This window comes from Ammospiza nelsoni, chromosome 8 (assembly GCF_027579445.1).
Source record: "Ammospiza nelsoni isolate bAmmNel1 chromosome 8, bAmmNel1.pri, whole genome shotgun sequence".
Lineage (NCBI taxonomy): Eukaryota > Metazoa > Chordata > Aves > Passeriformes > Passerellidae > Ammospiza > Ammospiza nelsoni.
The window spans coordinates 2,965,266-2,980,799 of NC_080640.1; the positions used below are offsets into that span (position 1 = coordinate 2,965,266).

General features: G+C 43.0%; 1 protein-coding gene across 1 annotated transcript in view; it reads left to right on the plus strand.

Annotated features, from left to right (window-relative positions):
- Positions 1-15,534, plus strand: part of ADAM12 (ADAM metallopeptidase domain 12) — a 169,091-nt gene that overhangs the window by 113,410 nt on the left and 40,147 nt on the right. Inside the window, exon 11 of the mRNA XM_059477053.1 lies at positions 3,888-4,036. Within this exon, the coding sequence (XP_059333036.1) occupies positions 3,888-4,036 (149 nt within the window). The remainder of the gene's footprint in view (positions 1-3,887; positions 4,037-15,534) is intronic.

Consider the following 15,534-nt stretch of genomic DNA (forward strand, 5'->3'; position numbering starts at 1 on the left):
AGAGAGCCCCATTTTACCCATTTGACTCAGCCCTGCAGCCATTTGGCTTTATCTGCAGTCAGAGATGCCCTTAACGATGACTTTCTGTCCTTTTAATTTTTAGCATAAGATTTAAAATACTCCACAGTGTAATTTACAGCCAAGTCAGTTCTCTTTGCTCTGGAAGCTGTCATTTTAAAGAGAAATAATTACTAATAGTTCATTCCAGTAACAAGAAAACAAGAATCAGCATTTCTTTAGAGCATTCTCATAGAGAGGGGACTGATTTATCTGTCCAGGAGAAACCCAGGCTCTGTGGATGAGTCCTGGGCCAGGCTGAAGCTTCTGTGGTGAAGGGGAGCAGGATGTTACCCAGAGATTCAGTGAATTTAAGCTTTTGAGGTGCAAATTAACTTGAAACTTGTACAGAATAATCAGAAACGTTCTCCAGCTCTTTAAGCAAATCCTCAAAAAGGAGCCAAATCCAAATGAAGCAAACACTCACCCCAAAACCCAAAAGTGCAGCTGCCCAACCATGCCCTGAGTTAGAAAAAGCAGATTCAGGCACAGATAGATATATTTATATATATATTGGTACCTGTATTTATATATATATATTTATGTTTTATTTTTATTTTTATATTTAATATATTTATATATATTGGCACAGCTGCCCAGGAAAGGAGTGGAGTCCCCATCTCTGGAAGGATTTAAATGCCCTCTGGAGGTGGCACTTGGGGACATGGGGCAGTGGTGGCCTTGGCAGTGCTGGGAATGGTTGGACTCCATGGTCTTAAAGGTCTTTTCCACCCTAAAAGATTCTGTGATTCTGTAAAGAATGAATCACCCTCAGCCTGGGAAGGTCAGGGCTCAGGTGTCTCAGCACTGCACAAATGAACATTTGGCCAACCTCATAATTCAGCCAATTTCTCATCCATCCCACCCCCAGCCCTCAACACCAAAAGCTCCCACACTCTAAAACCTGTTCTGGAAGAAAAGACAATGAGAGACTGCGTCAGAAATGACATTTGAATACAAAATCTGGAGTGACTCTTGTCTGATGTGATTTTCCTGCTTCTTTCTGCAGTTAGTCAGCTCTGCTTTATGATCTAAATTCCTCTGTCATGCCTCCCTGGGAGCCTGCCTGTCTCTTTTCTATAGGGCTGAGCTCTCTCAGTGGGTGACACCCTGTCTGCCATTAATTTTCAGAGGAACTCAAAGCAGGGAGAGCAGCCATGTGAGTGTGAGGAGCTTTAACAAGACCTTTATCATTTCATTTCCCTGTGAAGTTTCTGTAGTGTCACAGAAAAACCAAAGAGAAGTTGACATTAAAGCAAGTCTTTGACGTGATTCAGTCTTCATTCTTCTGTTTCCAAAGGTTGCCCACTGAATTCATGGATTTAAAAGTAAAATATTTCTGAGAGAAAAGGAAAGGGACTTTTTATCTGGGCAGACAATGATGGGAGAAGGGTTTTAAACTTACAGAGGAGAGATTTAAATGGGATATGAGGAGGAAATTGTCCTCTGTGAGGGTGCCCAGAGCAGCTGTGGCTGCCCTGGATCCCTGGAAGTGCCCAAGGCCAGGTTGGATGGGGCTTGGAGCACCTGGGACAGTGGAAATTGAGCTGGGACTGGATAATTTTTAAGCTCCCTTCCAATTCAAACCATTCTGTGACTCCATGAACAGAGTGAACATGCTGAATATACCAGGAGCAAGCAGGGCATTTGCCTGGTGGAGCTGTAGGTGACAGCATTTAATGATTAGGGTTTGATTGAAATCCCAGTGGAATGAAGCAGAATTCAGCTGAAAGCAGCTGCATGTTTTGTGCAACAGCTTATAATGCCTTAACAGTAGATGGTTGCTTATTCAGTGGTTGTGAAATGTGTTTGGTAATGACTTTTACTGCTCAAGTTAACTTTGAAGGACCCTGGTGGAATAAATCAAAGTCACATTGCTATTCATTTCTTTAGTCCTTGTGATTCTTAAGTGGCCTCAGTATCAAATGGAACATGTCACTGTTTGTTTTGATAATCTTCATTTATGCTGTCTTCAAATAACCTCTTTTGCTGAGGCATCACATTCCTCCTTCTGCAAACCCTCTCTAGAAGCTGATAAAATTGCATTCCAAGTGGATCTGAGCAAGTAATGAGAACCGCATGGGCTGCAATAATTGTTTGCCTTTTCAAGTCCCAAATTGCATTTCACATCATTTATTGCTCCACTTCTGGAGTGGACTGTGTGAATCCTTGGTTTTAGTTTTAGTTGACAGCTTGAGAGTATTCAGAGAAATATAATCACTGCGCAGTCAGTGGAGGAGACACTGGAAATATAAAGAAAGTCTGAGCTTAATTTGCTGGGTGTCTGTAGCTCAGTGAGGAGTTTCTGCCTTGACCAGATAGCCTGAGTTTCAGGGCATCATCCAGTGACTCAGTGGTAAATTATATGGAATTATTTTGCTGGTTTCCTAATCTTCAGCCCTGCATTTTTTTTCCCATTTGAGTGAGAGGTTGTGCTCTTTTTGTGACATCAGGTTCAATTACACTGAATTCTCTAAGTATTCCATCAATTACTGTGTGCACAAAGATAAACCCATCTGTATCAGACCAGTATCTAGATAAGATATCTCATTATGTGGGTGTTGAGCAGGACAAACTGCACACAAACTGCCTGTCACAAGATTTTTATATCAAGATTTTAAAATTCAGGATTTTTTTAAAAGAAGAGACATTTTGTGAACAGATAAAATTCTTTTGAGTTGATTCCAATTACAGAAGGAACATTTTGACTTTTTTAGAATGACTGTATTCTCTTCTTGATTTTGTTTGCTGCTTGAGAAATGATTTACTAAAAATATTGGCCCAGACAGATGAAAGAAGAAACTCTTAAATCTACCCCAAGTCGTGTATTAAGGCCTCCATTAGTACACAGATAATGTTTTAGACAGTTCTACCTTTCACTTTTTAGTCTGGAATTTGGCTTAGATGATGCTGAAAGAGTTATTTAAAGTGAATATATTCATGCAAGCTTCTAGAGCAGGCAGCTGCACACAGTAATTCCATTTACTGACTGATAAATAGTGGATCATGCATTTATATTACATGTTTATGCCTTCAGGGAAAGCTTTCTTACAAGTGTAGTGGATTTTTTTTTCCCTCAAGGAAAATGATCAGTGTGGAAAGGTCTCTTCCTTGTGGTTAAGCCAAAACATCATTCTGATCAGCAGCCCGTAATCAAATCATGCAGTGAATTTCTCAGAAATTATTGTCCCAACAATCAGCATTTAAACGTGGATTAGTGTTAAAATTTCAAACTGACACTTTCAACATTTAGAGTATTTATAGGTTAATAAGAGGCCATGAAAGATTTTGGCTTGCTCTGGCCTTTCATTTTAAAAAGGAGATTTTTAAAGGTTCTTGGTTTTTCTTAAAAGGTTTGTGAAATCTTGAACATTCTGATATTATCGAAACAGTCTGAAGCAGATTAAATACACTGAGTGAAATCTCTGGCTGCATTTTTAATTTGCCTCCTTAACTTGTCCCTCACCACACTCATCCTCACCCATAAATTATTGCCCTTTCCAACACTCCGTGTCTGGTGAGCTCTCTCTGCCACCTGGGGCACCTGGGGCTTTGGGGGGTTCCTTGAACAGCAGAATGTTAAGCCCCAGTAAAGAGATGTTCACAGCTGCTCAATGGTTTCAAATGTCTGATGGGGAAACTGGGTGGCCAGAAAGGCTGTCCTGAAATCCCCACAAGGATGAATTTAAAATTGAGTTTATTTTACAACAGAGTAAAACTTATAAACCATTTCAAAGGACAGGCAATGGGACCTTGGAGGGGGAATGTGTGCCTTGAGCCGGGTTTGTGTGCTGAGCTGACTGGTTCTCCTGTGGGTTTTTGTTTTGAAGGATCACTCAGAAAACCCTCTGGGTGCAGCAGTGACGCTGGCTCACGAGCTGGGGCACAACTTTGGCATGAATCACGACACCCTGGAGAGGGGCTGCAGCTGCAGAGCTTCCACTGACAAAGGGGGCTGCATCATGAACCCCTCCACTGGGTAAGTGCCAGCCTACAGCTACACTGGGACAGCTGTGCCTTCATTTGTGCCTCAGGAACATTCAAAGGTACAAAAAAAGACACAAAAGGTTTTTCATCACCTGTTAAATCTTGCGGTTATCCTCCTCAAGCTGAAAAAATTAAATGTTATCAGAGCATGTGTACTATTGCACGTTTCTATTTCCAGGTTAACAGTGTGAGAGACAAAAGTGCTGTAAGAAACTGGGTAATTAAAAAAAAACAGAAAAACAATCCAGAGCCAAACAAACTGTGTTGCAAGTGTTAAATCAGAATTTCACCTCCTCTCATCTTGCCAGCTGAGCATCAGTCACAGTAGGAAATGAGCCAAGGCTGAGATGAGTGGGTAGGAAATTCAGTAATGCAGGAAATGCACTCTCAGGCTCTCTGCAAACTCTTTGTCTCGTGCAGAGCAGGTTTTAGTTCTGCACAAACCTTTGTTGCAAGTTGTGAGCACTTTCAGCTCATGAGAAAATGAAATCTGTCAGGTCAGTGGGATTAAGGCTGTTCTGTGTCCAGAGGGAGATCTTCCAAGAAAAGAGATTAGAAATGTGGGAAATAAGAACCAGTGAACCTGTGGTCACTCCTGTGGGTGCAGGGCCAGCAGCTGCACTCAGTGATCCTGGTGGGTCCCTTCCAGCTCAGGAAATTCCCTGGTTCCCTGTCAGAGCTGAGGGGGGCTCTGCTGCTGGCAAGGGCACTGTGCCAAGCACAAGAGTGTTCTGTAGACACTGGAATGTCAGGCACCCTGGGCAGAGTGAGCTGTCACTGCTTGCAGGGATGGATTTTAAGTGCCTGTTGAAACTGAAGGATATGAGGAATGAGTTCTCCGTGTCCGTGTTCAGGCTAGGACTGAAAGGATTAAATTCAAATAAGATTTGCCAATTAAACTGCCTGTGACTGGAATCCAGCAAGAACCAGTGAGGCAAATATCTGCCAGCAGTGTAGGTACAGCTGGATGTGCCTTAGGACAAGAGGATGCTCTGGATGTTCTCTGATGTCCCTTCCAGCTCCTGTGTTCTCTCTGTGTGCCTAAAGTTCATCTGTTGCTTAAAAACCTCTTCTGGGAACTGTGATCAGCCCCCCCTGTGCCTTTTCCAGGACTGCAGGTTTCTGGGAAGGAAGGGGAGCAATGTGGGAGAGGCCAGGGAGGGTTGGGCAGGGCTGTTCCCTGCTGCTCAGCCCAACAGCAGCCTTGGAACTCCTTCAAAGGCAAAGCTGTCACCCTCCATCCACCGGGGCAGGAATCAGGGCTGTGGCCAGGGGCCAAGCACAGCAAGCTGAGACACAAACAAAAGAGTTGTGAGAGTGGGGGAGAACGAGAGGGATTTCTGCAGTCTGGGAAAGAAAAATAACTGAGCTCTTGTGAGACAATGGGTGGTAATCATCCCCCTGGAATGCATCCTGCACTGGTCAGGGCTCTGTCACACACAGAAGGACATGGGACAGGGCTCTGGGCTGAGCTGGGCTGTGAGCTGGGCACTGGGTTGGGCTCAGTTCCTCAAGGAAACATTCCATTTTCTGCCAGCTCAGCTGAGTTACTGGTTCTGCACCCAGATGTTTATTGCAATAAACACAGGGGTGCTCTCAGGACAGAGATTTCTGGGCACTTTCTGAACTCATGTGGTGAGAGGGACATTAAAGAGCTCCTTGTTCATTCCTCTTTCACCCTGGAGTCCTGGGGGGTGTCTGACCCTGTCCTGGGTGCTGCATGTGCCAGTCCAGGCGCTGGGCGTGCGCTGGCTCAGAGCAGGGCTGTGCCCACGCAGGGTTCCTCAGCACAGGAGGAGTTGGGGATCCCATTCCCCATCCCAAGGAGCTCAGCTCCCCCACTGGGGTTCCTGCAGAACCTCCCAGGTTGAAGCTTTGGGGGATTTTCACATCCCCCTCTTTGGGTTTTCACCAAACTCTGCATTCAGCTGGTGCCTGAGGAGGAGCTGTGCTGATTGCTTGCACTGATTATTGATTCAGAAATGGAAACCTCAGCTTTGGGTTTACAGCCCCAGGCTTTATCTCCACACCAGGCTGTCAATCTGTGACAGATATTCCTGGAGAACATTCCATGCCTTGAGCCAAGCTGCCTCTCACCCATTTCAAATTAACACTTTGAATAGTTAATTACCCAACGTGTCTCGCCAATAGCAATATTCCCCTGAGCACCATTATTGAAAGAACACTGGAAAGTTTTCCTCTCTGGAAGTGTTTCTCTGTTAAGGAAAGGCCAAATGAATGTTCCTTATCTCAAATGCACTCTGGAAATAGCCAAAAAATCAAAGCTAAGAGAATCCCATGTCAATTTAGAGAGACAGCCTGCTCTCAGTGTACTCACTGCACTGCCTCTGTGCTTTGCTAATTGGTTTAAGGTAGATTTAATGAGTGGAATAAAGAAAAATCTAACTGAAGTTAGTGTAAAAAGCACTGAGAAGTCCTTATCTGATGTCTACAAAAATAGGAAATACCAAGTTATGGCAGAAAGGTCTCAGTGAATTTCACTTTGGAGTCACTGGTGTGGTTGTGCACAAAAGGAAATGTTTTAAGGCTGTTGACTTAAAAGGGATTTCATCAATTATTGTAATTTCATTCAGTTCCTCTGTTTCAGTCTTTGAAGAGGTCTTGAAATTTTGTCTTGGTGGGAAAAAACCTCAAGGGATCAGGGTGGAATTTAAACTCTGTTGGATCCATGCTTTAATCAGCTTCCTATAGTTTTTATTCTTAAAAGATACCAGCAAGATGAGCACCGGTTGTGTGTGAGCTACAAATGTCTAAAGACCCACTACTTTAGCAAAATGTATTTTTTCTTAACATGGAATCATGCACAAAACCCCACAAATTTGTGTCAATACAGGACTTGGAGAGATTCAAATATCTGCTATGAAAATCACATAAATCCTTCTGTAGAAACAGGAGTGGTTCCTATAAAATAATATCAATAAGGAATATTTAGTACTGAAAGTAATATTTTATAAAACAGACTGTTACTATTTTAATATATTTAATATTGATACTAATCATATCAGTAAGGAATATTTAATACACATCTTTTTAATGCATCTATGGTGATGATATTCCTCTAGTTTTTTAAATTGTCTTGTACATGGACAGTTGCAAGTGCCAAAGAAGGAAAATTGGAGAGATTTGTGAATCTTTTTACTGAGATCTTATTATCTGGAAACTAAGGGACTGGGCTGAGCCAGTGAGGCCATTCAGTATTACACTTTTTTTCCAAATATCTCCCTAAAGTGTCCCCTCTTAGGAGTGAAAATATTTCTCCTGCCAGGCAGATAAATACCCAGGAGTTGTTCTGGTGCAGCCCAAGGCATTGGGCTGGATTTATACCCCTGTAAATGTGAGCAGAATTTATGCAGAGCAGAATGCTGCCCATTAGCAGCGCTTGTTTATTTAATAATTCTGGAAATGCAGTTTTTACACAAATTTTTACTTCATCAAAATTGAGCACAGGGCTCTCCATGGGGTTTGAAACTGGGTGAGCTCCCACTAAGAAGTTGAAATATTGACTTCAGATATGTCTGAGATTTTTTAGCAGCCTTAAGAGAAGCAAAGTTTTGAGAGTTGGTGTTCTCCCTTCCTGAAAACTCAAATGTTGAACTTCCCCTGTCCCACTTTGCTGTGTCCTTGAGTGCTGTGCTCTGAGCCCCACACAGGGAACTTGGCTGCGGGGAAATCTGCTCTTCCCTCCCTCCCACAGGGAGTGCTCCCTGATCCCTTTCCATTTCCTCTTCCTGTGAGGTTAATGAGAGCAGGAATCCTCCCAGGATGGGCAGTTTCACCCATTCAGATGCTCATCCTACACTTGGGTTTTCCCTTTGGGATGCCCAATTCCTGCAATAACAAAACACCCTTTTCCCTTTGGGATGCCCAGCACTGCAATAGCAAAATACCCTTTTCCCTTTGGGATGCTCAATTCCTGCAATAACAAAATACCCTTTTCCCTTTGGGATGCCCAATACTACAATAACAAAATACCCTTTTCCCTTTGGGATGCCCAATACTACAATAACAAAATACCCTTTTCCCTTTGGGATGCCCAGTACTACAATAACAAAATACCCTTTTCCCTTTGGGATGCTCAATATCTTCAATAACAAAATACCCTTTTCCCTTTGGGATGCCCAATATCTTCAATAACAAAATACCCTTTTCCCTTTGGGATGCTCAATATCTTCAATAACAAAATACCCTTTTCCCTTTGGGATGCTCAATTCCTGCAATAACAAAATACCCTTTTCCCTTTGGGATGCCCAATACTACAATAACAAAATACCCTTTTCCCTTTGGGATACCCAATTCCTGCAATAACAAAATACCCTTTTCTCTTTGGGATGCCCACACCTGCAGTAACCAAATAGCCTTCTCCCTTTGGGATGCCCAATATTGAATTTTTATTTTATTTAAATTTTATCAAATCCATTTTCACTGGCCCCTGGTGGAAGCATTTTCTCTTCCCACGTTCATTTTTTGTTGCTGGATCATCCCAGCCAGGGCTGATGGAGATGGTGACCAGGACAGAGCCATTTGTTCCATCTCTCTTTGCCTTCCCACACACACAGGCTGGTGGAAAATGGGGAAAGGGCTGCTTTGGGATGTTGCCCTCCAGTCCCCCTTGCACCTGGGTATGGGAATGGTGGAGATTTTCTCAGGTCTGTCCCACTGCCCCACACCCCATTGCTTCTCTGTACATTTATTATGAGATGGAACACCTCACATTCATCTGGAAGGTTCTCCTCGAAGCCCATGATGGAGAAAAGATTAAATAAATGCAAAATAATTTGAAATACTCAGGAAAATACAAATTCTGTGTGGGCTATTGTTTCAGGACACGTAATGAGTGTAGATATTCAAGAAGTGGAAAATCTGATGTGTGAGAGAGCATGGCTATTGATATCTGCTTAACAAACTTCTGAATTAAAGAACATCTCTTGGGAAACTTTTATTTTAGTCTAGACCCCCAGCAGACCTGGCTTTCCTCTTTTCCAAGGCATATTCTGATTTCCACCCCTTGATGACACACAGGAAGGAGGAAGCAGCTTCTTTGGGATCCTTCCCTCACAACAACTCCCTTTGTCCTGTTCCTTCTGTGTGATGCTCCTTTTCAAAAGTCAAGAATGAACTGAATCCCTCTGCCTGCATTTTTTCTCCCCTGTTCTTATCTTCAATCTTGTGTTCCCATTTCCAATTTTCACAGCTAGGATTTAAAGTCACTCTGTTTCTCCCTCAGATTTTAAATTGAATTTACTCAGATAAATATGATTGTAAGTGTTACAGGGAAGTGGGGCTTGGGCTGTGACACTGCTGGTGGAAATTCCTGTTTTGTGTAGTGATGACCATAAATAGAAAAAAAGGAGAAATGAGATCAATTTAACCTCTGAGCTATAGAGTATTATTTCAGAGGATTTTTATGGAATGGTGCCTCACAGGGAAAAAAAGAACAGCTAATTTTGAGTAACTGCCTTTCAGTACAAAATTTCACTTTAATTGTTGAGTTTTTGGAGGTAGGGTCTGGGGGTGGAAACCAATTAGGAGCCCAGAAAGAACATAGAGTAGAAATCATATATAGAAAAATATGGGTTAATTTACTGCTGTAATTTGGAGAAGACATTTTTCTAAGCAGTCTCCAAAAAAAATCCTGCTGTTATCAGTAAAGTTTTAAGTAAAATTCAAACCTTTATGTTAGAATTAAAGCAGGGAGACAATGGGAAGCTGCCTATTTGTGAATGAGAGTGAGAGCAAGGGGGATCTGTTAAGACTCAGCTGAGTGACAATCCCAAATTAAACTAATTACTCCAATTAAGCACTGCTGAGGAGAAATGGGGGAAAATTAACCATGGGAAGGACCATCAGGTGGGCTTCTTCCAGGTACCACTGAAAAAGAGCCTGAGCACTTACTGGGTTTTAATTCCCTCCAGGAGCAATTAGATATTCTGCACTGAGCACTGAGTACATCAGCAGTAATTAAGGTGAGATAAAATATTTAAGTGGAAACAGAGTGGCTTTTTCCTGAGCAGTAGTAGCAGATGTGTGTGGGGAGCTCCAAGTGACACCAAGAGTTGCACAGGAGCTGCAGCAAATGTGAACATTCCTGTTTGCCTCCCTGGGGAGGAGCTGGGCCATGAATCTGCTGTAGAGTGATCCAGGCATCCCTGGATGAGCTCAGGAAACATTTGATATTCAGAGGCCAATTCCTGTGCTGTGGGATCTGGGAGAATTATCCTTGAAAGGCAGCTCTGCTGCAAGTGAGGAGGAGTTCATGTGATGCTTTGCTTTTGTGTGCTACCTTCAATGAAGGGGTATATCACACTTTAGTTAGTGCTTTTTTTATAAGTAAACACCCATTTCTGCTGGCAAGGAAAAGCTGGGTTTATTGGCTCCCCTCTATTGACAGCTTATGTGGATTATCAGGGACATCTAAAATAGCTTTTATTTGTTTTCTCTTCCTGCTTGTTCCATACTCTGGAAGGTCTTGCTGATTTTCCTGGTGTAAGGGCTCAGACTTTGAAGATTTCTCTGGAGTTTGTGCTCAGTGCAAGGACAGGGCTGGCAGCAGCTTTGGCATTCAGGAGCAGCTGTAATTGCGGAGTCCAGCAACAGAACTCCCTCTTCCCAAACTCCTGGGCTCCAAGGATGCATCTGGAATATTCCCTGTGATGCCTTGTGCAGGCTGCCCTAGAGCAGAGGCTGGACGGAGCTCCAGAATAAAGCAGGGATTGATTCAAAGCATCTCCTCCATGGATCCACCTTGGGCAGCACCAGAGCCCAGCCAGGGCTGCACCCAAGATGAACCAAAATGGCCCCAAAATGCACGGCCGGGCACGGGCTCTGTCCCTGGGATCAGCTCTGCTCCATTTGCACCTTGCAGTTCATTGTCCCATTCCAGCTTTAGCCCTGCAGTCCCACCCTGCTTGTTTTTCTCTCTGCAGCCCACGGTGTTTGTGCTCCTGGGCTGAGATTTGGGTCATTTGTCCTTGGTGCCCAGCTGGAGCAGGAATTGTTTTGTGTCCCTGCTCTGTGCACAGAGCTCAGCATCCCTGATGTGAACCCAGCCCCACACACTAAAGCAGCACAGAATGTGAAACATTGAAAAGCCAAACCTGAGGCATCACCCAGAGCCACTGAGGTGTCACAACCTGGATTAGTGAATATTCCTTAATTGTTAGGTCACAGGTGTGTGAACTGTATCAGGGTCTCTGTCCAAAAACCAGCTGATATTTGTGGTGGAATTATGGGTTTGAGAAGAGAAATTGGCCTCTGCACCCAAACCCCAACCTGCTTTGCTCCTGTGCTGCTGTTTGCTTCCACCTCTGGTGAGCTGGAGCAGCATTTCTGGGAGAGAGGTGACAATCCAGGTGATGGGAGCTCCCCGAATGAAGAACAAGGTTTGTGGAGGCAGGGGGGTGTACATGAAAGGATTCCCCAGGGATGTGCCTGGCTGCCCAGGAGTGCAGGAGGGTGTACATGAAGGAGATTTCTCCAGCCTGGCTGCCCAGGAGAACTGGGCTGGAGGAGCAGCAGGGATGGCCCAGGCTGAGGGGATCAGCAGCTCCTTCATTCCCCACCAGGGCAGTGTCTGGGGGAGCAGCACCCCGTGATTAAAGTGCTCCCAGTGCTGTCCTTGGATGGTGCTGGAGGTCTGTGCTCCCCTGTGCTTCCCTCATTACCATTAATGAGCTTTAGGGCTGCACATCAGAAGCAGGGCAGTGGCAGCAATGCTGATTTTACACTGCACAAGTGAATATTTGCATCTTGGAGAGCTTCTGGGCTCAGTGGGTTTGGGTCTTCTGAGTTTTCTGAGGAGCCTTCTTATTTTGTCATCTGCTTTTGTTTGGTTTTTGAACTGCCACGGGAAAAAAAATATTTATTTAACTACTTTATAAACATGTAGTTAAATAAATAGAACATAGTGGAAACATCTTAAGGTCAAGTTGGGAAAGTACTAATCACTTGTGCCATTTGTTGTATTAAGGATTAGTTTCAGTCACTTTTCTCCTTTTTGAAAAATGATCTCAAGGAAGCAGAACATAAGGTCACCCTCATTTTGGTCATTCAAAGGCTGAACTGGAGTCTCCAGATGTGAAAATCCACCCTCCAGAGATTTCCAGCACACAGCCAGGTTTGCCATGAAAACAGAATCCACTTGAAGGGAAAAACACTTTTTCCAGCACTTCTCCAGATTTAAAAAAAAAAAAACCCAAATAAATAAAGCTTAAAAAAAAGACAAAAGGTCAGGGTGAAATGGGAAAGAAATCAGAAACAGAGTGTGGGAAAGGACACTTCAGTCTATGGATTGGGTTTTTTTTTTTGTAGACATCTTGCAGCATCTTGGAGCTGCAGAGCTGTTAAATGTTAGATAATCAAAGCATTAGTAGTTAGCACAGAATTCCCTGACCCCTCTCAGTGGGTTTCAGCTGTTCAGACCTCACTTTGCATTTTTCTGTCTGGCAGCTCAGAGCCATTAAACTCTGGAGTCAGCAGAACTATCTGGAATCACCTCTGTTACAATTTGAGGAAAATGAAATTATCTTTCAGATGTAAACAGTTTCTAATTAAACTCTGAAGCTGTTTATGTTCCCAAACCAGTGTGAGCTGAGCTCAGCACAAAGACAGACTTCTTTGTTGTCTTTTTTTTTAAATAAAGTTGATATACTGATGTAATAAATTACTTGTGACAGAGCTAGGTCTGTTGTGCCAGCAGAGCAACTGCTTTGTTTTTTTGAAAAAAATCCTTAAGCAACATATCCCTCTGCCCCAGTAATTTAGCACATTGCATTCTGGTCCTTCCTTTAGTAGGAAACAGCCACGAGATTACAGAATAGATTTATGTCAGTCTTTCCCTTCACTCCAAATAGCCTCACGTCTGCAGAGAATTTGGCCTTCTTTTTTTTTTTTTTTGTTAATAATTTCCATGTCTGGCAGATATATTTAATTTTTGTGATAAATAAGATCTGTGTTGAAGAATTAGTAGCGTTGGTTGAAATCCATTTAATTTTTCCCAGCCCTTTGCAGGAGTGGGTCGCTGTTAACAATTAGCACACAGAAAAAGAAAAAGGATAATTGCTTTTTATTTAGTTTAGTCTTTCCCATTTCAGTAGATGTGCTGTTAGGAGGGAAAATAATTGGCTTTGCTGGTGTACTCTGAAGGAGAACTCTCAGATTGACAGCATGACTTTGCTGTAAATGGAGCTGACAAGGAGAGAGGTGACTTCTCCAATGAAAGCACATTTTACTCCTGGTATGATTATTTATAGCAGATACTTAAGGACAAGCAGGGGTTTCTGCCACGAGATGTATCCACTTTTCCTGACCTGGATGCTGGGATGAGAGAGCTGAGCTGCCTTTTGTCTTGTTGCTGTAATATCCATAGGAAATATAGCTCTGAGAGGGACATCCTTCTCCTGCAGTGCTGCTATTGCCATGACCCACGAGAACAAATCATATCAGGACATTTCCCTTTATCTTGGCTGCTTCATCAAAAGAAAAAGAAAAAATAAAAACAAACCCCAAACTTTTCAACCTGCGGGGATAAATCTGCAGAGCAGTGCAGGGAGAATTAAGCACCCAGTGTCCAGTTTTAATTGGTGTTAATGAATTCCAAATTCCTGGCTTGGAAATGGGAACATACCTTAAAGGGCAAATCCTTCAGGTCCCATGCAAGCTCTTTTTTGAACATGTGTTGTGTGCCCAGGAGCACTTGGAGGAGCTGCTGTGGACCTGCAAGGCTGAATCCTGTAATTAACTGGTGCCCACAGCTGCATTTGCCACAGTTGGCATGGGAATCACAGAGCCCTTGGTGCCTGCAAAATGCTGGAAATTTTACCCTGACAATTCCTTCCTGCAAAGTCATTCCTGATCTTTTCTGATGTCAAAGCCTGCCAGGGAGGGCTGGGCACGTTTTCCTGGTGGCAGCAATGCAGGGAGGCTCCACTTCAGCCTGTGTAAATGGATGATGCAGCCCCAGTGGTGGGTTAAGATAAGAAACCATCTATTTTAGAGTAAAGGCACTAAAAATGAACAGGTGAAATAACTTTGGTGTCCTGGAGAGCCTTTTTGTGGCCTCTTTCAGCATGGAAATGGTGTTCATCTCCCCCTCTGGCAGCCAACCACCACCAGGTGAGAAATCCAGAACTGGGATGAAAACTCCCATGGGCTTCAATAAAGCCAGGATTTCATCAGGACCCATATGTTTTTTTTGTTTTTTTTTTTAGATTTATCAAAAGCCTTTAATTCCTATGAGTGAAATTTTTATTTGCTCATCAAGGATCCCTAAGTCTTGGATCGTGGCTGGATCCATCCTGTCCTCATGGCTTAAAATGAAATAAATACAATGTGGCTGCTAATTTTTGTTTGTTCCACCTCTGTGAAAAAGAAAGGGGAAGGTAGAAAAAAGGATTCTTTGTCATATATTTATATAACAGTAAGGATATATTTATAATTATATTACAAGGTTAGGATTTTACATATTTAGGATTTTAAATATTTAGGATTTTAAATATTTAGGATTTTACATATATCTCTATGTTATATATTTAGGATTTTTTTAAGAATTCCATTTCCCCTCATCTGAGGAGTTTTAGGTGATATGGCATAAAGAGCTTTTTTCTCATAGCAGAAGAAGGGAAGGTGGGAATTCTGGGGAAATTCAGACTAATTTCTGCCACTGTTTTTCCTCACATCTTTCCTTTGGATCTTCCCAAAGACCAAGAAATTGAGCCATGATTCTGCTGTCTTGGAGTCCTGATTTATTAAGAGCCCAGGCAGTACAGATACTAAGTGAAATCAATATGATCCTGTCCCCCAGGTATTTATTATTCCCAGCTTTTTGCAGGCTCAGATTCTTTTCTCCAGCACCCCCATCTCACCCAGTGGCATTTCCATGCACTTCATTCTGTGCTCCTGCTCTTCCCACGGAACAGCTTCTCCATCCAGAGATCTGATCCTTGGGGTTTGTCTGTGCCAGAGGGGTTTTTGTGGGTCCCTTCCAACTCAAGATTTCCTATGAAATCCCTTCTCCCTGGCCTGGGTTTCTCCTGGTTTGGTTTAGCCCTATTTTGGGTCCATTTCCCTTAACTTGGTGTCATTTGATCTGCTCACCTGATGTCCAAGCTCACCCAAATCCATCTCCTGAGCACCATCTTTATGACTGGTCTTTCCATCAATCTGATTCCCAAAATCAGATAATTTCTTTTTTTCATCCCTGTCTGCTCCTGGCCCATGGGAAAAAAAAAAAATCAATTCCAAGGTTTTTCAAGGGAGAAAATTAGAATGTAACAGCCTGGAACAAAAGCAGATTGTAAAATCATGTTGGGAGCTAACCAAAGCACCTTTTCCCTAATCAGAAATCAGCAGGAAGCTGATCTCCAGCACTGGTTTGGACCATTTGTCTTTATTTGCTCGTCACATGCTGAGGATTTTGTGTTTTGTGTGACAGAATTTAAACTCGAGGCACTCTGCCTGTGCTCCTTATCCAGA